At 38.5% G+C, this 25,221-nt stretch overlaps 2 protein-coding genes across 2 annotated transcripts; both read left to right on the top strand.

Annotated features, from left to right (window-relative positions):
* Positions 1-17,779: 17,779 nt before the first annotated feature.
* Positions 17,780-19,765, top strand: EV154DRAFT_576823 (uncharacterized protein; the record flags this gene model as incomplete). The annotated part of the gene is made up of 1 exon (XM_051606507.1): positions 17,780-19,765. The coding sequence occupies one exon, from the start codon at positions 17,780-17,782 to the stop codon at positions 19,763-19,765; it is 1,986 nt and encodes a 661-aa protein (XP_051452621.1).
* A 2,257-nt stretch (positions 19,766-22,022) lies between these two features.
* On the top strand, positions 22,023-23,185 carry EV154DRAFT_576819 (uncharacterized protein; the record flags this gene model as incomplete). The annotated part of the gene is made up of 3 exons (XM_051606506.1): positions 22,023-22,637; positions 22,762-23,106; positions 23,144-23,185. Exons 1-3 carry the CDS (start codon positions 22,392-22,394, stop codon positions 23,183-23,185), a joined length of 633 nt encoding a protein of 210 aa, XP_051452620.1. The 5' UTR covers positions 22,023-22,391.
* Between the last annotated feature and the right edge of the window lie 2,036 nt (positions 23,186-25,221).

The following is a 25,221-nucleotide window of genomic DNA, read 5'->3' as shown; positions in this document are numbered from 1 at the left end:
ACAATAACAGATAAAATCACTTGAAAAGTTGTCATGCTTTCGGTAATCCGTTACTTTTATCGAGGTCCCTGTGTACTAAATTGTAGGTAAATCAAGCTTAACCATTTCACAGTAACATCTCCCTAGTTAGGTATTGTGTCACCTATTTACAAATAAATGTTTTTTCAGAGAATTTAAGTTATGTAAAAATATAGCAGAACATAAAATAGTGATCTATTAATATTAGAAAGTTTTGGGGATTAATTTTTATTGACCTAAAAAGTAGAATTTAGATCTGACCCGACATCTGGTAGCACCAGTTTTTTATTTTTTATCAGTATTGAAAGTGAACTACGTATAAATTTATACGTGTTTTATAAGCAAGTAACAGGTTAAACAATCTATGGAATCATACAGTGATTATCCATCGAAATTCGAAATTGAAGAACGTGTGCAGTCAGGATTACCAGTTCAATATCACAAACAATACCAAGAATTAAGAGAAACATCAGGTAGTAGCACTCAAACAAGAACACCAACAACCTTCGCAAGAGAAACGTATTGGTCAAGAATAGCAAATAAAAAAATCGTAGAAATCATAGAAGAATTTTCTAAATCAACAGATAATAACAGTAACCAAGAAAACATGACAGAAGCACATAGTCAAACAGCCATGGGCCAAATAATTGCAGATACTATACAACAAGGTATCGCTCGTGCATTAGCGCGCAATACTAACAACCAACAAGAAGACAAAGATTTTTACAACAAACCTCTGAAATATAATGGTGATAGAGATCGTTTTAAAATTGACAATTGGATATCATCAGTTGAGGATTATCAATCCTTTCGCGGATGGGATGATGAGAACAAATTTCGTTTCGCAAAGACACTAATGGTGGATATGGCGGCCATATGGTTACGCAATATAAATGACTTGAGTGACCTTAAGATATCAACATGGGTTTCCCTTAAATCATCTATCATACAGCAATTTTGTCCTACCAACACCATAATTCAATTACGTGAGCAACTACATTCTTTAACACAAAAAACAACAATTAGTGAATACATCACAGAGTTTTTAACAATCCGACTTGGTATTCCTCGAATGAGTGATGATGAAGCTGTCGATAAGTTCACGCGTGGATTAAAAAACAAGGAAGTCCGTGCACAAATTCGTGGACTATACCGTAACGAATGCCCACCATCTCTGAACGAAGCAATTCAAACAGCACAAATGTTTGAATCTTCTCGAATGGAACATGGTCAATACCAATTACCAGGATTTAATAACAATTCTACTAATAATTCAGACGCAGTTGATGATCCTATGGATCTTTCAGCCATTAGAGATGTGCTCAATTTTGTTCAAAACAATTATACGGGTAATAATCGTGGTCGAGGTGCGTGGCGTGGTAGTCATGGTAGTCGTGGTGGTTGTGGTAGTTGTGGCGGAGGATATTGAGGTGGTTTCGGAGAAGCTAGAAGAGCTAGAGGTGGTTACGGCAGTTTTCGTGGTAGCTATCGTGGTGGAGCTCGGGGAGGTTACAATAACTCGACTCCACAATATGGAAGCGGAGAAAATTGGGATTGCTGGAATTGTGGACAATTTGGTCATCTCCAGTTCAATTGTACGCAGCAACAACAACAGGGATCATTTTATATGAATTCAGAATATGATAATTACTACGATGACAATGATTACAATGATACAGAAAATCAGCAACCTATTTCGCAACCAAAAAATAATTCTATCCATCAAAATGATCAGAGAAATAAAATTCAATTAAATTCTTCGTCATCCTATTCTAATTCGTCTTCAATATTGTATAGTGTATTACCCTCTTCATCAGCATATGTTGAACCATTAAGCATAAATCAAAAACTGACTAAACAAGATATCGATTTTTTAATGAATGCTAACAACATACACAATAAATTGCCTATTTATCGGATTTTCATAAAGGGCCATCCATGCAAAGTTTTAATTGACTCAGGTGCAAGTGCTAATTACATTCACTCAGATATGTTGCCGTTTATATCAGCTATCATACCTGCAAAACATGGGCAATCAGTGGAAACTGCAAATAGACAGCTGACTGATATTGACAAAATAGCTTCATTCTCAATAGCTTTAAATGGATATACAGATTGTATTCAAGCATATGTATTTGATACCAAGTTTGATGTGATACTGGGTAGATAGCGGCTATCCCAAGTACAGCCTATACCGGATTGGTTCAATGGAACATGGAAAATTAAAGTTCGTAATGATCCAACAAAATTAACAATGATTCATCGATTGCCGACGCAATTGATCGCTAAATCTTCTAGATTACCGGAAGCAACGCCAATTAATTCTATTGAAGTAGACACTAGTGCCAGTTCAGCCATAATTCAAGAAAATTTAGATAATCTCGATTTTTTATTATCAGCAAAAGAACTGGATCAATTATTCAAAAAGAAAAAATTGGAGGAGTGTTATCTAATTGATGTATCAGCAATCTACAATGAGACAAATGACCTTTTAGTACTTGTGGATGATAAGTTACCATTACACAAAATAACTAATTATCAAACATTAGAATATAGTGATAAAGAATGGTGTGATGAATTTGCATCAAAGTACCCTGGGCTGTTTAAAGGTGTCATCGATAGTTTACCTCCATTGAGAGACACTGTCGAGGATATGATTACATTCAAACCGGGAGCTATACCAGAATCAAGACCGCCTTACCGAATGAGCCCAGTTGAACTGCAAGAATTACGGCGACAGCTCGATGTACAGTCCCCTCCAAAAAAAAAGTTCCACCCTGTAACTCCGACTATTTTTTAAAAGGATAGGTTTCATAGATCTAATGCTCATCACTCTTTCACCTTTATGTTTTTTTTCTCCTACAATTGGGTATGTCTCAATTGACACCTAATCAAAAAGCCTACGCAGTTGCAAAATCAAATCAAGGCACTTCTATCTCACAAATTGCTCGTGAATTAAATTTTTCAAGAACTGCCATCCGTCGCGCCATCCAACACTTTAAGGAAACTGGTTCATATCAAAGACGAGCAACTTCTGGGAGGCCAAAAAAGTTTATTAACAGGGACAAAAGGGTGTTACAACGCTATGTGATGAAAAATAGACGTAGTACTCTTAATGAAATTATGGCCAACGTCGATGTCAATGCAAGCATCAATACATTCAGGAAAGAGCTTCAAAAGCTCCAATTGAATAGTCGTATAGCCCGAAAAAATCCATTTATTAACGAGAAGCAAAGAAAAAGACGTCTAGAATTTGCAAAGCAGCATCTGTCATGAACTTACTCGCCCTGTTTATTGTCTGCATAACTTAACCATGATCTCAAACCCCTTGTGAAACCTTGTTCTAGAAATCAATATCAGTATCTCTTGCCCGCTACCAAACTCCCTGTAAAACCTTGTACCAAAAATCATATCAGTATATCTTGTCCGCTACCAAACTCCCTGTAAAACCTTGTACCAAAAATCATATCAGTATATCTTGCCCGCCACCGAACTCCTTGTAAAACATATCATTAATCTGCCTTCCAATATATTTCCCGCCTCTTGTCTGACTCAACCTTAGTAAACCTTTTTCCGATCATCTATTACTTCATATCCCAATCCAGTTTTCCCGCCCGTGTCAAATCAGAGATATTCCCCGAACCATCTAATTATTCAATGTCAACTAAATCCAGCCTGCTATTACTCGTCGAATCTCAATTACTCATCCTTGTCAAATAATCTGCTCATGATATCTGTTCCGTAAAGTCCCTTGTTAATCTATAATTTAAACCCATCGTAGCTTTTCCCATGTATAAGAAATAGTATAAATAGATGCTAGTTATTTATTAGAAAAACGTTATTCTGGATCTTAGTCCTAACCCCCTCCCCCTCTTAATAATAAACATATTTTATTTTAACCAATCGCCCCCCTCGTGTCGCCAAGTAGTTTCTGTGTCTTGTTCCTGTTCCGTCCGTGACAGCATCAAAACTGGAGTTTGGAAGACTGGAGAAAGGTTATATTTACCGATGAATCCAGCTTTCAAACCAGCAGTTGTTCTAGTGTTGTTCGGGTACGCCGTAGACCCAATGAAGTCATGATTCCGTCATTTTTGGCGCCAACGTTTCAAAGTGGACGATCCTCCTTATCTGTCTGGGGTGGTATTGGATATAATCGTCGCACTAATTTGGTTTTACTTAACAAGGGTGAAAAATCTAGTGCTCAGTTCATAAATCAAGTATATGAACCGGTTTTGAAGGACTTTTATAACGGCTGTAGTTCAGCAATTCTCATAGAAGATAATGCACCAATTCACACTTCAAAAGTTGCCCGAAAATGGAAGAAGGACATGGGAATTATTTGTTTAGATTGGCCGCCACAATCTCCTGATTTGAATCCAATAGAGAATGTTTGGATGATGATGAAACTCGCAAGACAAAACCGTTTGCAGTTTGTAAAAAATATTTCGACATTACAGATGCACGTTATAAACGAATGGAAAAAGATAGAAGCTGAGAAAATTAACAAACTTATTGATTCCATGCCTAAACGCATAAGCGATGTAATAAAAAACAAAGGGTACCCAATTCACTATTGAGTATGCCTACGTTTGTCTAAAATACTTTTTTTTTTTCATAAAATTTATATCATAATGTTCAGTACTGTCTTTTCTACTATATGGAGTTTTTTGAAAGCTTTTTGCTTATAAAAGTCTGCCAAAAATCATGTAAGAAGATGGAACATACATGTAGGATACATATCGGAGTTACAGGGTGCAACTTTCTTTTTGGAGGGGACTGTACTCTTAAAACAAGGCCTAATTGAACCAACTTCTCCACCATACGGATCACCTGTATTGTTTGTAAAACGAGTTGATGACAAAAAGTTAAGAATGGTTTGTGATTTTAGAGCAGTCAATAAGCATAGTATTAGCCATCGCATTCCCATACCGCGTATTGATGAATGCTTATCAATGTCGCACGGCAGTAATTTCTTTACAACATTGGATCCACATAGTGGGTTCCACCAGCAGCGATTAACTGATTCGGATTCAGAGAAAACAACCATTAACACTAGATATGGACAATTCAAATGAAAAGTTATTCCATTCGGATTACGCAATAGTGGTGCGCAATTTCAGAAAATGCTCAATACAATTTTCAAAGACTACATTGACGTGATTTGCTTACTATATATTGACGATATTCTCATTTTTACAAAAGGCAATGATGTGAAGTTACATAAGAAACATGTCGATACAATTTTGCAAAAGCTCGCGGATGCCAGTTTGGTGGTTAATAAAACAAAAGGTAAATTTAACCGAAAACAAGTTCCATTTTTAGGACACGATGTTATAGCAAATACAAGTGTTCGTCCAGCACAAAAGAAGACCGAAGCCATTACATCTTGGCCCAGACCATCTAATGTGCAAGAATTTCGACAGTCTGTTGGTTTGTGCCAGTTTTATAAAGCGTTTCTACCCTACTGTCAGGAATTAGCCGGATGTTACTAGGTACGAGGACAGGTCTCTTTATACTTACAAGGCAAGGTTAGGTACTAGGTAGGATTATAAGGTTTTGCGGGAAGACAGACAAGAAAAGGTAGTAAAGCTAAGTTTATATAATAATAACAAGTTATACAAGATATCAGATAAAGATCTGTACTTGTCTAAATAATCTAAGGTATTTATAATAAAAGGAAGATAGTCTTAAGGACTATCTTCTTAACATGAAGGGTCTGGAGTTAAGGCCTTGGGGAAGGTCTTGAGGCGAGGTACTGTGGCGGGATCATGGGACGAGGGTGGTGGCGGATGTTGGTTTGGTCTTGAGGCGTGGTCCCATGGTGATGACTCGTGATCGGTCTCATGGTGGTGTCTGATGGTTTGGCCACATGAGCTGTCAAATATGATCTGCATATACATGCAGATTTATGCGGGGGTGTATTTATGCGCGTATGCATTAAGGTATTGACCACGTGGTTCATGACACCTACTTTGCGTGTATAGCTTCACCCATCACCGACCTCACACGTGGCAATGGTCACAAACTTCGAAGTATCGACTGGAATGATGAATGTGAAAAGGCGTTTATCAAAATAAAAGAAAGGATCACCACCGCCCCAGCATTACTTAACCCGTGCATGAGTCTACCCTGGCGTATTGAATGCGATGCTAGTAATTTTGCGGCTAGTATGGTTTTGCTTCAACAGGATCCCCAAAACAATCATGAATGGAAACCAGTTGCTTACGAGTCCCGCAAATTTAGCAAAGACGAAAGGAAATACTGTTGTGATCGAGCTTATATACAGATATAACTCTATCATCAATTCTTTCTTTCTTATTTGATAACCTTTCTATAAATCATTATTGCATTACTCTTTAAATCAAATACATGCTATTACACTCTATTTACTACGCATTGATTACTCATCAACATATAGAAAACAATAGTCATACATTTATTCCAGATAATACAATCGAATGATATGATCGCTCGTCAATAACAAGATTCTCGAAGGTACCATGAGATGCTCGATCTTTAATTGACAATACGCTTATTGTATATTTGACAGGTTTCACTTTAATGATTGATATTCAGCCAGTCCTGAATATGTATATAAAGAACCCAATTTATTGTATAATAAAGACTTTAGTTTATTTTTGCAGTTTGATAATTTTACTTCGTCAAATTTCTTTATTTTTATTCTTAATTCGTACCTTTATCTCTCGAATTTCTCCAATACCCAGTTCAAGAGCGAGAATGTTTATGCATTTTACATGCTTTGCGTACATGGCGATGTTTTATCGATGGGAATGATTTTGAGGTGTATACTGATCATGAACCTCTCAAAACATATCAATATACATCGAAAGTCTCCCCCAGACTCGTGCGATGGATGACGGAATGAAGTTTGTATTCACCAAAATTTTATATAAAAAAGGTGCAGAAAATATTATCCCTGATTTGCTTAGCCGACGTGATGGTCCAAATTGTACACCAAACTCTGAATCCATTGAACTTAGATATCTGTATGAACAAATTGAAACAGTAGCTGCTATTTTAGCAAGCTCTACGGACAACCATAAAGACCAGCTAATCACAGATCCTCTTGAACATTGGCCTCTTTTTTATTTTTAAGAATCCAGTTTATGACCCGAATCCAAAAAGCAGCTTTTATTAGATAAACAAAAAGACTTTGTGGTGCAAAATCAACATGTTTGGAAGAAGATTAAATCACAAGACACGGAGACATCCGAAAAATTAGTTAAGTTTATCCCATTCAAACGACGATTGGATTTAGTCGAAGATTTTCATAGAGGATTTGGACATCAAGGTAAAGCAACAGTTTATCAGTTGATGAAACCAAGATTTTGATGGCCGAAAATGCTCTACGATATCACAACATGGTTATCACTATGCCCGGAATGTCAATTGCACTCCCGTAAAAAATCAAATGTACATCATGCGCCAATGAAACCTCTTGAAATTCCACCACCTTTCCATAGATGGTATATAGATTTTATCGGTGAGTTACCAACTACTAAAAATGGCAACAGATGGATCATTATGGCAGTCGACTATCACACCAATTGGCCAATTGCTCGCGCATTGAAGTAAGCTACTGCGGATGAAATCGTAAAGTTTTTGTACGAAGAAATTGTAATGCGTTTTTCTTGTCCAGTAGAGTTAGTCAGCGACCGAGGAGCAAACTTTATGTCAAAAATTTTGAATCAATACATGAAGAAGATCAAATCGCAACATATTTTCACGAGTGCATTTCATCCACGACCAAACTCAAAATGTGAAAGATTAAACCAAACGGTCAAACATATGATTACCAAGTATGTCAAAGGTGAGGTGCATAGCTGGGACGAGTTTGTTGACATCGCTCTTTTTTCTGGTCGTATGCGCAAGCATGCTACCACTGGGTTAAGCCCGTTTTTCATGACTTATGGTACTGAACCTGTGCTTCCAGGCGATTCCAAACGTCCGTTCATGGAGCCAATGACCGAAGAAGACCCTGAACTGATCGCTGAAGACACCTTATCTCGTATCAGAATTTTAAGGGAGGAAAGATTCGAAGCAGGAGACAAAATGAGACTTCAAGCGGAAAAAGACAAAGCAAATTGGGATGAAAAAATGAAAGGCGCAACGACTCAAACATTTGAAATTAACGAGTATGTAATGTTGAGGCATGAAAACAAACATGGTCTAGAGTTTAATTCGATGGGACCTTACAAAGTGCTTAAAAAGAATCTTGCTACAATACCTATCAAATTCAAGAAGTTGATGGGAAAATTTATTCTTCGTGGGTTCACACAGATAGGCTTCATCCAGTTAAATATGATGGTAGTCCCATAGACAAGGCCTGGTATATTCCTCGTGTTGCTTGTGCAAAAGATAAACAGCAAATTTTTTTACCGTGAAGATTATTTTGGTAAGGGGGTGTTGTCGGAGTACAAAACATAAACATATATATACAGTGCGTCCGCCCTCAATTGGACACTTTTTTGAAAACATTGGTCGGATTTTTTAAAAAAATTGGTCACATTTTTGAACTTTTTTGGTCAAAAATGTGAAATTCAATTGGACACTTTTTTGAACTTCAATTGGTCACTATTTCGAATTTCATTTGGTCACTTTTTCGAAATTGAGTTGGTCAAATTATTTGGTCATTTTTTACATATCCTTTAGATATTTTAGTTTAACATACAATATTTTTATGAAGACGGTACTGGAAATATTAGAGATGATAGAGGTCAAGAAGCACCTTCTTTTGTTGAAGAAACATCTTTTCGTTTAAAGAAATTGACTGATCTTCGAAAATGCATCAAAAGCAAAGACATTCAATTTGAAATGCCAATCTCAAATGACATTACGATGGAGGAAGCTTCTCCTAAAAAAGAACGGACTCTTCAATACAATGTTTATACTATTGAAGATCGTAAGCGATATTTTTATTTTTTGAATGAGAAACTTATGAAACCTAAACAGGCAGCTGAGGCCGCTAACGTAAATTATGACACGGCACGCAAGTGGAAAAAGGCTTATAAGGACGACCCTGAATGAAATGTACCTACTAAAAAAACGAACCTTGGCTCCAACAGACCAGTTAGCCAATTAGACGAAAGGCATAAAACGCATTTGGTACAGTTTTTTGATGAAGATGCTTCTGCAACAATCCAGGATGCAGTAGAGAATTAGACAGCGACCTTCGAGGGCCTACAAATTAAAAAAACAAGAGTAGCCGAGTTTATGAGGGAAGAATGCAATCTAAGCATCAAAGTTGTTAGTCGTCATTCAGTCGGTAGAAATAAAGAAGCAACCCTTCAGGCTCGTGCTAATTGGGTTGAGCATTGGATCGGAAATGGTATGGACTATCTGAACAATTGTATCTTTGTCGATGAATCAGGATTCGATATCAATATGCGTCGTAGTCGTGGCTGGTCACAAAAAGGTACTGAAGCAATCATCACAACACCCTCAGCTAGAGGTGTGTCTCACACTGTAATTGGTGATATATCAGCTATCGGTGTTAACTTAAGTATGAGAGAATCTGGAAATGTTAAGAGGAGAAACGTAGTAGGGGCAACAAAAAGAAAGGCCCCTGAAGACAAGTTATCTGTCCCCAAAGGTACTACAGGTGGCCACTATCTTCAGTTTTTAAGCGATACCATGGATATCATGGATGAGTTTTCTGAAATAAAAGGTTATTTCATTATTATGGATAATGCTTCAACCCACGTCCCTGGGGTAATTGACCCTGTAATTGTAAAAAGAGGTTATACTCCGGTATACCTCCCCCCATATTCACCAGAACTTAATCCCATCGAACAATTCTGGGCTATTGTAAAGGGAAAGGTCAAGCGCAATAAGCTGAGTGACGTAGAGTCCCTAACTACACGCATAACTGAAGTTGGTGAGAGTGTACCAGTTGAACACCTTGTAGCATTTATTCAACACTCAGTTAATTAATTCGATAATTGTCCCAAAAAAAATTTTATATAGCTCACACCTAACCAAAATAAATAATTTTTAAAAATACGAGATCGCCCCCAGCAGGAACGTAGGTTATTTTTACCGTAGCGAAGCGAAGGTCAAAAAATTACCGAAGTGGGCTGGGGGCGATCTCGCGCCTGCAGCGGGCCACCGACGCCACTCAATGCTTATAAATGGGATAAAAATAGATTTTATTGATAATGATTATTTTATGTTTAATTTTGTGTTCGAGTTAAAACTTCGTTAAATACAACGTTGTCTGTGAGTGTTGATAATGGCGGCTCTTTCAGTAAGATTATCTTGAGGTTAGCAGGGTCACGAACCCGAGATAAAGCAACATAAAGTTGACCGTGCGTGAAAACGGGTTTAATAAGGCAGATTGCAGCGAAAGAAAGAGTTCGACCTTGCGATTTGTTGATAGTCATTCCAAATGCAGGTTGCACAGGAAATTGACGTCGACGGAGGGTAAATGGTAAGTTAGCATTATCTGAAGATATTAATATGATTCTGGGAATCAAAACAATCAGACCTGCTCTATCACCAACAGCAATTTCAGCTTCTATTATATTTCTTGTGAATTTTCTACAGATTAACCTTGTACCATTGCAAAGACCTTCAGCAGGGTTGATGTTTCTTAAACACATGATTGGCTGGAATCTTTTAAGAACCAACTTATGAGGTGGCATTCCTGAAGGTTTTACAGCATTCAACGATTCGACAGGGAAATTGGTTGCGCTTGAATTTTGTGTCTCTTCAATCGAGTCATCTGATAAATATACCATGGATATACCTGGTAATTTTTCTGTCGCCAACTCATTGATTTCATCAACTGTAGAATTATGCGCCGCAAGAATAGCTTTACTAACAATGAATTCTCTGTTCTTGTAACAGTCTCCAGCTGAAAGTGAGTCACCAAAAACGTCATTTACAACATCTTCGATCGACTCTGCGTACGTTACAATTGAGGCTGGTATGGATACATACTGATCATAAACTTGACAACGACCTTCACCTACTTCCAAAAGATAATCTTGGAAAGGGGTACCATTGTCAAGAATCGAATCTCCAGTGAGCCTCATATTCCGCTTGAGCCGCAAAACTCGACAGTCTCTAAAAAGAACAGAGTTTATGACACATGCATCAATTACGTCCGAGCGTGAACCAAACTTAATGATTGGGAGTGTCTGTCTGAAATCACCACCAAGAACAACAACCTTACCACCAAAAGGAAGCTGGAAGTTTCCCGTAATCTCTTGCAGGAGACGACTGACACATTCAAATGTCATTTTGTTCATCATCGGAGCTTCGTCCCAAATAATCCACTTAGAGTCACTAATTACTTGAGCACTAATGTCTTGTAACTTGATGTTACATACAGAAGATTCGTCGATATCAATTGGAATTTGAAAAAGTGAATGTGCCGTTCGACCACCAGGAAGCAGGGTGGCAGCAATTCCGGAAGATGCACACGCAAGAGCAATTTCACCATTTGATCGTACCTTTGCAAGTAAGGCATTGTATAAAAACGTTTTTCCTGTACCACCTGGACCATCAATGAAGAAAAAAGAACTTCTAAAGGGGGCTGGGGTTGTATCAGGGTTATCATAGATGGCCGAAACAATCTCGTCGTATATGACGCGTTGCTCAGCGTTTAAACTTCCACCCTCGTCGCCTTCATAAACAGCCACGTTGACTAACAAATCATCAGCATCATATTGTCCAATTTCATGGTCATAAAAGCTTTGAGTTCTTGCCATATACGCATTGTAGGATGATGGATCGGGCTGAGGTAACTCTGGAAAATTTGCGATATCTTTTTGATTTTTCAACAACCTATGAGCAATATCCACAATTGTCTGATTTAAAATAATTTTGTAATCCCGTTCACTTAAGTCCACTGGATAACCTTGCAAATCAAGACCTCTGCCAGGAAGACCTTGACGATAGGTATATTCAAAATCAGCTGATAGTTTATCCTTATGATTATCCCAAATCTCTTTGTAATTTGGAACAAAGTTGAATATTAAAAGGATTGCAAATAATTCTCTGATTTTCACTGAACTATTGCACAACATAAACGCCTCTGTCATTGCTCTATCCCATTCTTTACCATTTTCTAACAAATTGAGTGCTTGGGCAGCTTCTCGAAAGGTTGGCCATGTTCTGGTACCTGTGGACTGGATACCGTCATCATCAAAAGTGGCAGTCGTCTTTAACTCATCAAAGCTAGTGGCACCCTTAACGTGGAGAAGAAGAAGCCTTAAACAATAACGTTCGATGTCAGTAGCAGATATAAAATACATTCTTCCGATTTGCGTAAATTTTTGATTATTTTGACGTTTTTTCCAAAAATGTGTTTTGGGATCTTGGATATAGTGGGCCGGAATATCGTTGTAAAATACAGACCGAGCATCAGCATCAGTTGCATTTAGTTTAAAATAGGCTGTCAAAGTAGTATCTCTATCCATTGCTCGCTGAATTTCACTATTGTTAGCACCCTCACTGAAGGTCACATTTTGCTGATTTTGTAAATGTACAGCTAATCTTTTGATAGCTGGTTGACATGAATGGGTGCGTTTTCCCATGATACGCCAACATGCTTCAATCGTAGATACATATCGAACACTTAACCAATTTGATATTTCGTCCAAATCATCATCATCATTAACAGAAATAGCAGCTGGTAGTTCAGTTGTGGAAGTGACAGGCGGTGTTTGAGCAGGCATTACTGCAATTTGTGCGCGATCAGAGCCTTTATAAATATATTTAAAAAGATATTTGATTGCTTGATTGCCTGCACAATATTCGACATTGATATGAGTATTATACTTGACAGCAAGATACAGATTGTGAGGAACAACCCAACGATTATCAGCATGATATCCATTTTGAAACAAAACAAAGAGATTGGTGGTGCGTCTTTTGTACTTTGCAAAACCCTTTTCATCGATGACAGTGTGGGGTTGGATGTCTTTAGGAAAGTGCTTACTGCACATTTTTTCCTTATTATCTCTACACATGCGAACCTTGCCATGTGAATCATTTAAAGATATACTGCATGGTGTATGCATCATGTGCTTTGTGATAGTTTTATAAGCCTTAGGAAAACGGGCGGGATCAGGGATTTCAGCCGAGATATACTTATCGATATCTTGAGCTGTTCGAAGCTTAGAGCACTCAGCCAGAATAATAACAGCGTGAGCGTGAGGTAAACCACGTTTTTGATACTCAATGACATGAATTAAGCCCTTAACTTTTCCAAATATCATTTTGTCTTTGATATCTGCAAATATCTCTTTAAGTTTCAAGTCGAAAACTCGACAAATTAAATCTGGGCGATCCGAAGGGACCTCACCAGGTAGTAACTCATCCGTAATTTCTTTCCAGTTTCGGGTTGCAGGTTATCGTAACAAATAAATCAGGTTTCCCCAAAGCTCTAACGACAGCCATAGCATCTTGTTGCATTTGGTGCAAGGCCCTTGGTGAGCCAGTATGACTGGAAGGCAATATGACCCTTTTACCGATCGATTCTCTACTCATATCTCCACCAACTTGCATATCGGCTAATCCAGAATAAAGCTCTGAACGTAGCGTACTTTGATTTGTACGTAAATAATACAATCGTCGTCCCTCTATCTTACAATACATATCGACTATGTACAAATGAAAAAGACGGCCAAAATGACAGGTCATTGTTTCCCCCGGTCTCACTTGTAAGCGATGTTGATAAAACTGATTCAACGATACTTTCTTTTGTGTCAGCCGGTTAGAACTTAAACTTTGTTCATCTCTCTCTAGATTTTGTCGAATAGCCTCATCACCCAAGTTCAATTCTATCTCTGTATTCCATCCATCCTCGCCACTTGGAAACATTAATGCAAAATGTAAGGAGTCGTAAGAGCGATGGCAATCATTCATTTTCTTAGGAAATCCATTTTCTGTCGAAAAGATAACCACTTCTCTACTGCCTCGGGTACTTTCATCAGGAATCGTTGCATCTGCAATATATGCTGCAACTTCATCCGCCATTGGTAAATCATATTGTCGACCCAGTCCTGGGTTACCTCGCACATAAACATAAAGGTCTTTAACAACCGGCGTCCCATCCACTATTTCTGTAGAAAGTCTCTTTCTTGCGCTATCAAACAAATTTGCATACGGAGATACTTCATCCATCATTCGATTCAACTGTGATACTAATTGACGGTCTAACACTTCGTTAAAATCTATATGCTGTTGTATACGTAGATTAGGATCACTAAAATAAACCTGTGCAAAGACAGGTTTTCTTCCTTCAGTAGCTGTTAATGATGCAGATCGATGGTATGTTCCTCCCTGAATTCTAAATGTGAACGATCCTTGATTCGATCCACTGAATATCTCATCTTCATGGTCTGCTCCAAATGAGGTGAACGCGAACGCGTTATTATACATTCGGATATTCTTTCTGAATTCGGTACTGCAAGGATGATCACCTGTTAAAAGCTTCTGCATAAGTGTAGTAGGCATGTCCACAATATCCACTTTTACTTTTCCATTACTGCAGCCAAAAGAAAAAGATTGATTTGTTGATTGTTCTTCTTTGTATAGCATCGCGTGACAGTGAGGGCATTTTTGTGTCATCCCCTGTAATATATGACGACCAAAAAAGTCAGAAGTTGCGTCTTCACGGTAGATTCCTCTACGCTCACGGAGTAAATTGGTCTCTTCAAAATTGTCATGACACGCACGATTAAGGTTATGATCTCTGACTAAAAAAAAAAACATGTCAGGGTTAAACTATCATAGCTGCTTTTGCATTTAATTTTACTTGGAGTGGCAGATCCTGAATTAGGTGAATCAGCATTATTGGTGTTTTCATCTGCACGTGTATTAGATTCCTCATTCGATCCTCGGTTACTGTTGTTGAGTCTGGGCGCTCTGGGAATATTTATACGACTTGCTCGTTGTCTCGGTCTTCGGGTAGTTGATTCGGTTGCAATGCTTCTGACTCTTCCTCGATTTGGTTGACTGATTCCATCAGATTGAACAAAGTCATGATTAACAGAAGACATTTCGGTTTGAAAGAAGGAATAGAATAATTATCAGCTTTCTTTAAAATTTATTGTCGCGACAGCAAAATCTGGATATTGTGTTACAAACACTGCCTGGAAGGACATACAACCACATACACATTTCTATCTTGTTGGTCGGGACTTACAGCCCCTCCCAATTCAATGCTAATACACATTTTTCACTCAATGTTTTATGTACCGTGTTGGTCGGGACTTACAGCCCCTCCCAGTTCACTCAATGCTTGTACACATTTCTTCACTCAGTGTTTTATGTACTGTGTAGGTCGGGACTTACAGCCCCTCCCAGTTCACTCAATGATTGTACACATTTTTTCACTCAGTGTTTTATGTACTGTGTAGGTCGGGACCTACCGCCCCTCCCAATTCACTCAATGCATGTACACATTTTTTCACTCAGTGTTTTATGTACAGTGTAGGTCGGGACTTACAGCCCCTCCCAATTCACTCAATGCTAATACACATTTTTTCTCTCAGTGTTTTGTGTACCGTGTTGGTCGGGACTTACAGCCCCTCCCAGTTCACTCAATGCTAATACACATTTTTTCACTCAGTGTTTTATGTACCGTGTTGGTCGGGACTTACAGCCCCTCCCAGTTCACTCAATGCTTGTACACATTTTTTCATTCAGTGTTTTATGTACTGTGATGGTCGGGACTTACAGCCCCTCCCAATTCACTCAATGCTAATACACATTGTTCACTCAGTGTTTTGTGTACCGTGTTGGTCGGGACTTACAGCCCCTCCCAATTCACTCAATGCTAATACACATTTTTTCACTCAGTGTTTTGTGTATCGTGTTGGTCGGGACTTACAGCCCCTCCCAGTTCACTCAATGCTAATACACATTTTTTCACTCAGTGTTTTATGTACCGTGTTGGTCGGGACTTACAGCCCCTCCCAGTTCACTCAATGCTTGTACACATTTTTTCATTCAGTGTTTTATGTACTGTGATGGTCGGGACTTACAGCCCCTCCCAATTCACTCAATGCTAATACACATTGTTCACTCAGTGTTTTGTGTACCGTGTTGGTCGGGACTTACAGCCCCTCCCAGTTCACTAAATGCTAATACACATTTTTTCACTCAGTGTTTTGTGTATCGTGTTGGTCGGGACTTACAGCCCCTCCCAGTTCACTCAATGCTAATACACATTTTTTCACTCAGTGTTTTATGTACCGTGTTGGTCGGGACTTACAGCCCCTCCCAGTTCACTCAATGCTTGTACACATTTTTTCATTCAGTGTTTTATGTACTGTGATGGTCGGGACTTACAGCCCCTCCCAATTCACTCAATGCTAATACACATTGTTCACTCAGTGTTTTGTGTACCGTGTTGGTCGGGACTTACAGCCCCTCCCAGTTCACTCAATGCTAATACACATTTTTTCACTCAGTGTTTTATGTACCGTGTTGGTCGGGACTTACAGCCCCTCCCAGTTCACTCAATGCTTGTACACATTTTTTCATTCAGTGTTTTATGTACTGTGATGGTCGGGACTTACAGCCCCTCCCAATTAACTCAATGCTAATACACATTGTTCACTCAGTGTTTTGTGTACCGTGTAGGTCGGGACTTACAGCCCCTCCCAATTCAGTAAGTGTTTATTATACTCATACATGTCTGTTGCTTCGACCTGCGCTTCGCTTGGCCGCGCAAAAAAAAAAAAAAAAAAAAGAACAGTCCGAATTACCATATATAGTGTTTAGGACAAAAGTATAAATAATCATTATAATATTGATGACCAATTCATTTTATAAAAAGTGACCAAATGAATTTCGAAAAAGTGACCAAATGAATTTCGAAAAGTGACCAATTGAAGTTCAAAAAAGTGTCCAATTGAATTTCACATTTTTGACCAAAAAAGTTCAAAAATCCGACCAATGTTTTCAAAATAGTGTCCAATTGAGGGCGGACGCACTGTATATTTCATAATCATACAAAACAATAAAGATCATATTTTATCCTCTACTCTACTTTTCTATTTCATTACGCACAATTCTATAACAGACCCCGTGTCGGGTCTGATCTTATATTATGTAATATATATGCGAGAATAAAGTTGAAGATAAAAGATGATGTTTATTGTTAAGTAAAATTAAGAAATATATATCTTGTCGTGACTTAGGTCACACAAATACGTTGATATTTAAAATAGGCTTTTATCTCAATCATAATAAAATCATCTTTGATCCTCTAAATAATACTTTTATATATTTGGCTGTTACATACAAAAAGTCCCACGACAATCTGAATGTTTTGTCGGGTCTGATATAAGTGTTAAGCTTAGTTATAGATATTTAAGTAGAGTAGTAAAAGAGTTATCGTTTTAAGGTCTTCACCAGGGGAGCGAAAAAACACGATTTGGAAACCCCGAGAATAACTACGAGAATAACTACCAGATTAATTCCAAATGAAGTAAAAACGTGACTAAACAAACATGCAGTATACATGCAGTGTTTGTGATTTTGAATAGTTTCCAAGGCATATTTCACCTTGGAAACTACCAGATTAATTCAAAAAAGGATAAAGTACAAAAATTGTTTCCAAATTTGACATTACTAAAGTCTGTAGCTACACGAGCAATGCAAACAATAACATTTTATTAAAATACCTTTTCACCAGTGAATTCACTCTCTCTTTCTGCATAAATTTTTGAATAAAATCACGTATCTTTTATAAAAAATAACATACCTGTCAATGAATAATATGAATCAATCCAATCAATCTCCTAACAATACCACCCCCAATGTACTTGAGAATGAACAACAGCATCATGCTAATCGTCAACGTCAGCATCCCGAACAGTTTCACCAATCCCAGCAACAGCAACTCTACCAGCAGCAACAGTTCCAACAACAACAGTTTCAACAACAACAGTTCCAACAACAACAGCTCCAACAACAACAGCTCCAACAACAACGTCAGCATTATCAACAACAGCAAAATGGGCAACATAGTGGACAGCAGCAATACCATCGTGAACAATTGGAAAGACAAATCCGTTTGGAACAACGTCGACAATTTGAGAGACATCAATTGTATCAATTGCAGCAACAACGAGAATTCCATCCTGACCATCAGCAACCTCAGCAACAACCTCAACAACAACCTCAGCAACAACCTCAGCAACAACCTCAGCAACAACCTCAGCAACAACCTCAGCAACAGGAGCGTAACTATCAACAACCTCGACCTCAGCAGCCTCAACAACCTCGACCTCAGCAGCCTCAGCAGCCTCAGCAGCCTCAACCTCAGCAACCTCAACCTCAGCAACCTCAACCTCAGCAGCCTCAACCTCACCCTCAGCCACCCCAACAACCAGATGAAGAAATTGAAGAGGATGATGAAGCCATACAGGAAGAGATCGTAGTACCCGGCCGTCCTGGTGAATGGAGTATCGCGATTGAAAGTATTTTGCTGCAGTGTATTTCAGATGATAGATTCTATCATAAGCACTCCCGACTTGACAACTATGGAAAAGCAAGACTATGGGAGGAACTTCATGCTAAGTTCGTCCAAGTACCTGAAGTTGTTCAGTATGCAACTACGCATACACGATTCGGGTCCAAATACCAAAACGTCAAATACGCCCAGGCCAAATTCCAGACCATCAAAAAAAACTTCAGAAAGGTTTTAGCTGATATCAGACGTACTGGTTCTGGTGGAGCTCCTCCTGAAACAAGATATGAACATTACTTGATGATGAAGGATATTACCGCCCGTGATCCAAGCTTTTGGCCAGCTTATACCATCGAAACATCAACCATTCAGAATGGTGTTGCAGGAACTACAATTATTACCTCTCTTCAGGAAGATAATGAGACGTACATCAACACGCTGTCATCTACTCCAGCATTTGTGAGAAACCGCTTGGCAGAACTTGCTGCCGATGTCTTGAATGAAGATATTGCTTCGTCTCCCAGTCCCCCTCCCCAATCATCATCAACTACTGCAGCACCAGCACCATCACCAGCACCATCAGCATCACCATCACTATCATCATCAAGGGCAACACCAGCATCCACGTCTGTACCAGCCTCAGCAAGAGCTACACCGGCGGCAAGATCCGTGCCAGCCGAAACACCAGCACCAACAGTACCAGCCTCACCAGCATCATCAAGAGCAGCACCAAGAGCAGCACCAAGAGCAGCACCAAGAGCAACAGCACCAACACCATCATCGGTACCAGCACCTTTACCAGCATCAGCACGATCAACAAACTCTGCTGTACGCACTACCATTTTGGGTGTACAGCAAGCGTATTTGCAAAATGCGGAAAGGCATACACAATTTGTCGAGACAGTTATGAGAACAATGACGGAGCAATTTAGCTCAATCAATGAAAGTTACCAAAGATCGCTTTTGGAAGCAGCGGAACACCGTCGATTGGATAGATTAAGTAGAGAAGCCGAGTCAGAAAGAAGAGAAGCCGCGTCGGAAAGAAGAGAAAGATTAATGGTACTAGACCGAGAGTCAAGGGATAATAATGCTGCACTTGACAGGAGCACAAGACTAGAGATGATGCGAGATTTGATGAGTCTCTTCAGTAATCGTCAACCAGCAGCACCCGTACGAGCCCTCACAACACCAGCACCTACAACACCAGCACCTACAACACCAGCACCTACAACACCAGCACCTACGACACCAGCACCCACGACACCAAGTGTCAACCCTGACGAAGATATCTAAGCTTTGGATTAATACCTTTTTGATTTTATCGTTTTTTTTTTCTACATTTTTGTCCATATTTTATTACTTCCCTTTCTATCTGCTGTCATATATCATAGCCAAATAAATCAAAGTACTTTGCAAAAAAAACTTTTTGAGCGTCACAGTATTTTTATTGGGATCAAAGCCTTGAACAAACTTGATCTCTATATTCTCTTCCCGTTCTTCCAATTCTTCCTTCTAATGCAGTATTCTCTGCAGCGGTGCGAATGGGTGTGTTTGGGGGTCTCTCGGGTCCAATTGGCATATCGCGAAGGATAAATTGAGCCCCATCAATGTTATTGACTCGCATATACCACTCCAAAGGTGATTGATCCACGACAATGTTATCTCCATGATTGTATAACAATTCCGTCAGATAATCCTCACTATCACCGAAGGTTATACACAAATTGTGCAAGGTAGCACATACTGTAATCACCTTGGTCATTCTTTCCAAGTCTAAAACATACAAATGTTTGTACATAAACCGCCATCTGGCAACGAATAACCCAAAACAATTTTCAATAGGAAATCTGGTTGACGAATGAACGGTGTTATACTTTGTCTGAGCAGGTGTAATGTCGCTTGTGCGTCGGTAAGGAGTCAAGCAATGCTTCATGATTGGATAAGCTGAATCTATAAAACGCTTAGTTAATGCTAAGTACTAAGAATATATATACCACATACCTCCAACGATATAAGAAGTTGGATCCTTGAACGGAATTTCCGGATGCTCAATCATACCCGTATATAACTCGCTGGATTTGAAGATATGCATATCGTTCTGGCTACCTGTTATATAACCGAATGAATAAAAGAATTGTACAAAAAAGCTGTATTCGTACCTGGTATACCGGTTTTTATTTTAGTGAATCTTTTTTTGTGATCACATACTGCCATCAGAGCCATTGAAGCATGTCCATGGCGATCCAACCAGCTATTGCCAAAGGCGGAGGGCTTTTGGACCACTATCAATTTTCCATCAATAGCCCCGATACATTCCTTTAAATGAAAACGGCCTGTTCCTCGAGAGGGTACTGCAAATCCAGCCATAATATCCTGGCATTCTTCGCGAGTTGATGGCCATCTTATGCTGAAATTCGTAAGTGAACGTATCATAGCATCCAAAAAACGGTTGGTGAATCGGTTATAAGAGCTCTGGCTTACACCTAGCATTTCCCCGGCCATTCGATATCCCAGGTGTGTATTGCTGAAACGCCACAAAACAATGGCAACTTGCATCCATACAGGATGACTGACATTATTATCACGCTTGTCCGATGCTGCAAACTCAGGCTCCTGTCTCAGTACCGTGACAATGAAATTAAAAGTGCGTAAATTAATGCGGTAATGAGCTCTGAAGCTGTCTATTCCTCTTCCATCGTGCAAAAGAGGATGACGATGAGTCCACCAGTGGTATGTATTTCCAGAGAGACGTGTTCCAGTTGTCATACGTTCAGTTAAATGAACAGGCGATCCCAAAAAGATCATAAACTGCACATCGTTAATTACGCGGTGACTTTCTGCCAAAGTTATCTGATTCATAGTGTAAGCCATTGTTGATTGTAAATCTGCTATTTTCTCCATGACCTCAAACATCCCTGTTTGTTCTGTTTGCTCAGTGTCTGAATCGTAGTTATTAGCTTCATCGACTTGTCGTTCGAAATCAGACAATATTTCAAACAAAACGTGAATTTGTTTTTCAGTAAAAGTATTGGGATCCATTGTTGAGGGCGATAATAATAGGTATAAAACAAGAAAAAAGGCAAAAAAAATGAAATAAAATATAAAATCAAACAAGTAAAAATAGACGACAGCGTAAAATCATAACAAGTTATTTTAGTGGAAATATGTACGCTTGCATGTTTGTTTAGTCACGTTTTTACTTCATTTGGAATTAATCTGGTAGTTATTCTCGTAGTTGATCTCGGGGTTTCCAAATCGTGTTTTTTTGCTCCCCTGGTGAAGACCTTTATTGAATGATTGATCTGACATATTTATAACTATCTAAAAGCAGTCACGACAGTTTTGTACTCCGACACTTGTCAGCCAGGATGAAAAAAATGGGCCTTAGGCTTATGGGAGGGGACTGGAGAGCCAATAAAAACTTGATTTTTTTGAAAATTAGCCAATCACATTGCTTCAAATAGTGTAAGCGGTATTTTAATAGTGTAAGCGGATCCTAAATAACTCTAAATAGTGTAAGCGCGTGGCTGTACGGCCATTTGGACTTGAAGGGAACTCATGAATGATTTGCATATATTTTCCATATTTCATCAACCCAACCCATAGAAGTGACTCCATTAATCCAAAGATTTTTTTTACAATTGATGATCAAATGTGTTTAATTTTATCTGTAAAAACAGCTTATATGGTTTTAATGCATATCCAAAAAATGGGATTTTTTTCAATGATTTGACCTTAGTATCCATTGACGTTCCACAACAATCAAACTTATGAAATAAAACGAATTTTATGTTTTTTTAAAAAAAAGCACTTCACAAATGTGTAATACAATACATTATGGGTTCAGATACCGCCAGGGGTCTACACATCTATAAAACTAGAGGATTTGTTGTTCAGATTTAGTTTATACAACATTCAAATGTCAGATAGTAGCGAAAAAAGTAATCTCAGTAGAGTTGAAGCCAGTATCAAAAATAGGAGAGGACGGCCAACTGGACAAACAAATAAGGAAGGACACAATGCTGGTCGCAAACGCAAACAAATAGTTAATCAATCCTTTATGACAAATTTTTTGACAAAGACCCCCGAGGAGACGGTACAATCTGAAGCCTCCACATCAGCTGCAGCAGATAATGAGCATATTTTATTTGGTAACACTGAACAGGTATGAAAAACTCACAAATTATGCTTATACAATTGTTGTTGAAAAATTAAGCTTCTTGGCCTCAGCTAAATGCAACTGGTATTGAAAAGACACACATAATATTACTGCTTCTTTAAGTTCTGAGGGAGTTGAAGACACTGAAGATGATTCAAATGAGGATGGAGTCGAAGAAACTGAAACTGATTCCGATGAATTCGAGGAATTGAATGAGGAAGCATTTAACATCCTAGACGAGTTTGCTTCTTCATTACCTTCTGACAGTGAAGTTGCGAAATACCACGAAGCTCTTCAGCAAAGATTGGGAGGAAACAACAAAAACAAGAGTCACCCCCCTGATGAATATAAAAGAGGGACATTTTGGACACAGACGCGGAACCCTTCTTTTATTTTGGCGAAGGCTGCAGATCCGTCGGAGCTGTACCACCCAAGAACGTTCATTTGGCTACCTGACCATTTGCATGATAACTTGGTGTGCCCTTCTTGTAAATCTGGTATCGAATCAAAAGGATTTGACAAAAAAACAAAAGCAAGAAGAATTATTGATCTGAAAGAGTATGTGTGTGCCCAATTGTCTTGTACAACAACTTAAAATGTTGACATTCCCATATGTAATTTTGGAAAATTGACGCATTAATTTTATAGTTGTTTCTACATAATGACACGACGTTACAGATGTAAGAATGCTACCAAGCAGCATTTTTTTAACGGATTCGACTCTAGAATTATCAGACAGCTCCCGTTGCGTGTTCAAGCGGACTTTCCTGCTCTTTTAACTCATAAGTCTGGGATATCCAAAGATTTAGCCAAGTTGATGCGTCCATTGTTCCAAAATTCCGTAGGTCCTGTGAGATTATCGAAAATTTTAAGAGAATTGCATGCGGAGCATCATGCTACTCTCGAATTACAGTATTATGATGCTGCTTGCAGCGAGAAAAAAAATCCCAGCATCGATTCATTGTTAACGAGAAACGTACAACAAAAATTGTTACCAGAATTCTCTGAATTCTCTAACAAAGAATTATACAATGGTTTTGTGCCTTCTCCTGGATATTTAAGTTACGTCTACTCGTCAATCATTGAGCAGATACGTCCTCAGTTAGACTGGCATATGATGTCTTTAGACGGTGACATTCTTAAAGGCGATCATTCTTTCAAGGTTACGGGCCATATGGGAAAGCTAAATGGAGAAACAACCTTTACAGCATTGTATACTTGCTTGAATGAATACGAGGAAATAAGAATGCAAGTACTAACTCCATCAAAAGCACTTTCTCATCTCGCTTTACCGTTTAATGCCATGGTGCAATCTTACAATCTTAATGGCTATCGATTACCTTCACTTTTTTACACTGACAATGTAAACAGCGATAGAAATTTTTTGGAAGGTGTACTACCAAGCTTGTTGAAAAATGTAGACAAGACAATTATATCTAGATCTACAAACAATGAAGTGGATTTTAGCTCTAACTATGGTTCAACACATTTACCTGTCTTGACACTCCCGAGTACAATGAGTATATCTGTATGCTCCAATTTGGAAGATATCAACAATGCATGTCAAATTATTTTGGAAGACGTAGAACAAAACATGTATGTGAACATTGGATTTGACTGTGAGTGGATAGCCAGAAATAATAGCTCTTTTTATTCCGGATTAAGAAGAACTCCATCCTCTCTGAATGAAGTATCTCTTATTCAAATTTGTTACAAAGACAAAATATATTTGCTTCGTACATTTGAGTATACGGCGGAGGACTATCCTGAAAAGTTGAAACACCTTTTGGAGTGCGAAAATGTCAAGAAAATCGGTAAAAATGTAACTGGTGATTTTACTCGCTTACAAAAAGGGTATCAAATAAACCCCAAAGGTTTGATTGAGTTGGGTTCAGTCTGTAAAGATAAAGGTGTCATAGAAAAAAAATCCTTCTCTTTGGCAAAAATATGTGCTATTGTTCTGAAAGCATCATTACCAAAACCCAATAACATCAGGTGTGGAAATTGGAATTCTCCAGAGTTAACACAAGAACAAGTACTTTACGCTGCGTTGGATGCATATGTTGGTATTGCTATATTTAACAGCTTGATTGATTGCCCTCCAGTAAACAAAAATGTCAATCCATTGACTTCCAAGAACACGCTTGTTGCATTATATACAAATTCATGCAAGGTCTTCCCATGTGCCTTTGGGTATTTAAAGGATTTAGACGAAGAGATAAACGAATTGAATCCAGTGACAAAGGACTATTTTGAAAAAAATAGATCCAGTTTAGATAATAATCAACAAGCTCTTGTCAAGATTATTGAGGTCAAAATACCAGGTACAATCATATCAAATTACGAAAAGAATCAAATTGAGCCTGTATGTTTACAAGATTTTGGATCAACACCATTTCACATCTTTGTCGATTGGAATATCTTAAAAACAGCATCTGAAATCCAAATTTTAGCCTCATCTGCTGATCATATGCAAAACAACTCTAATGATTTGCTAACCATGCCTACTCTTATCAGCAAAACAACTGATCAGTCATCTGAAGACTCATTTATACCCTCTCGAGTATTAAAAGACGCTTTTCATTTAATG

The sequence above is a fragment of the Mucor mucedo genome (genome assembly GCF_025094135.1).
Source record: "Mucor mucedo strain NRRL 3635 chromosome Unknown EV154scaffold_140, whole genome shotgun sequence".
NCBI classification, from domain to species: domain Eukaryota; kingdom Fungi; phylum Mucoromycota; class Mucoromycetes; order Mucorales; family Mucoraceae; genus Mucor; species Mucor mucedo.
The sequence above is the reverse complement of the archived record's forward strand: the minus strand, read 5'-3'. Positions and strand labels throughout refer to the sequence as shown.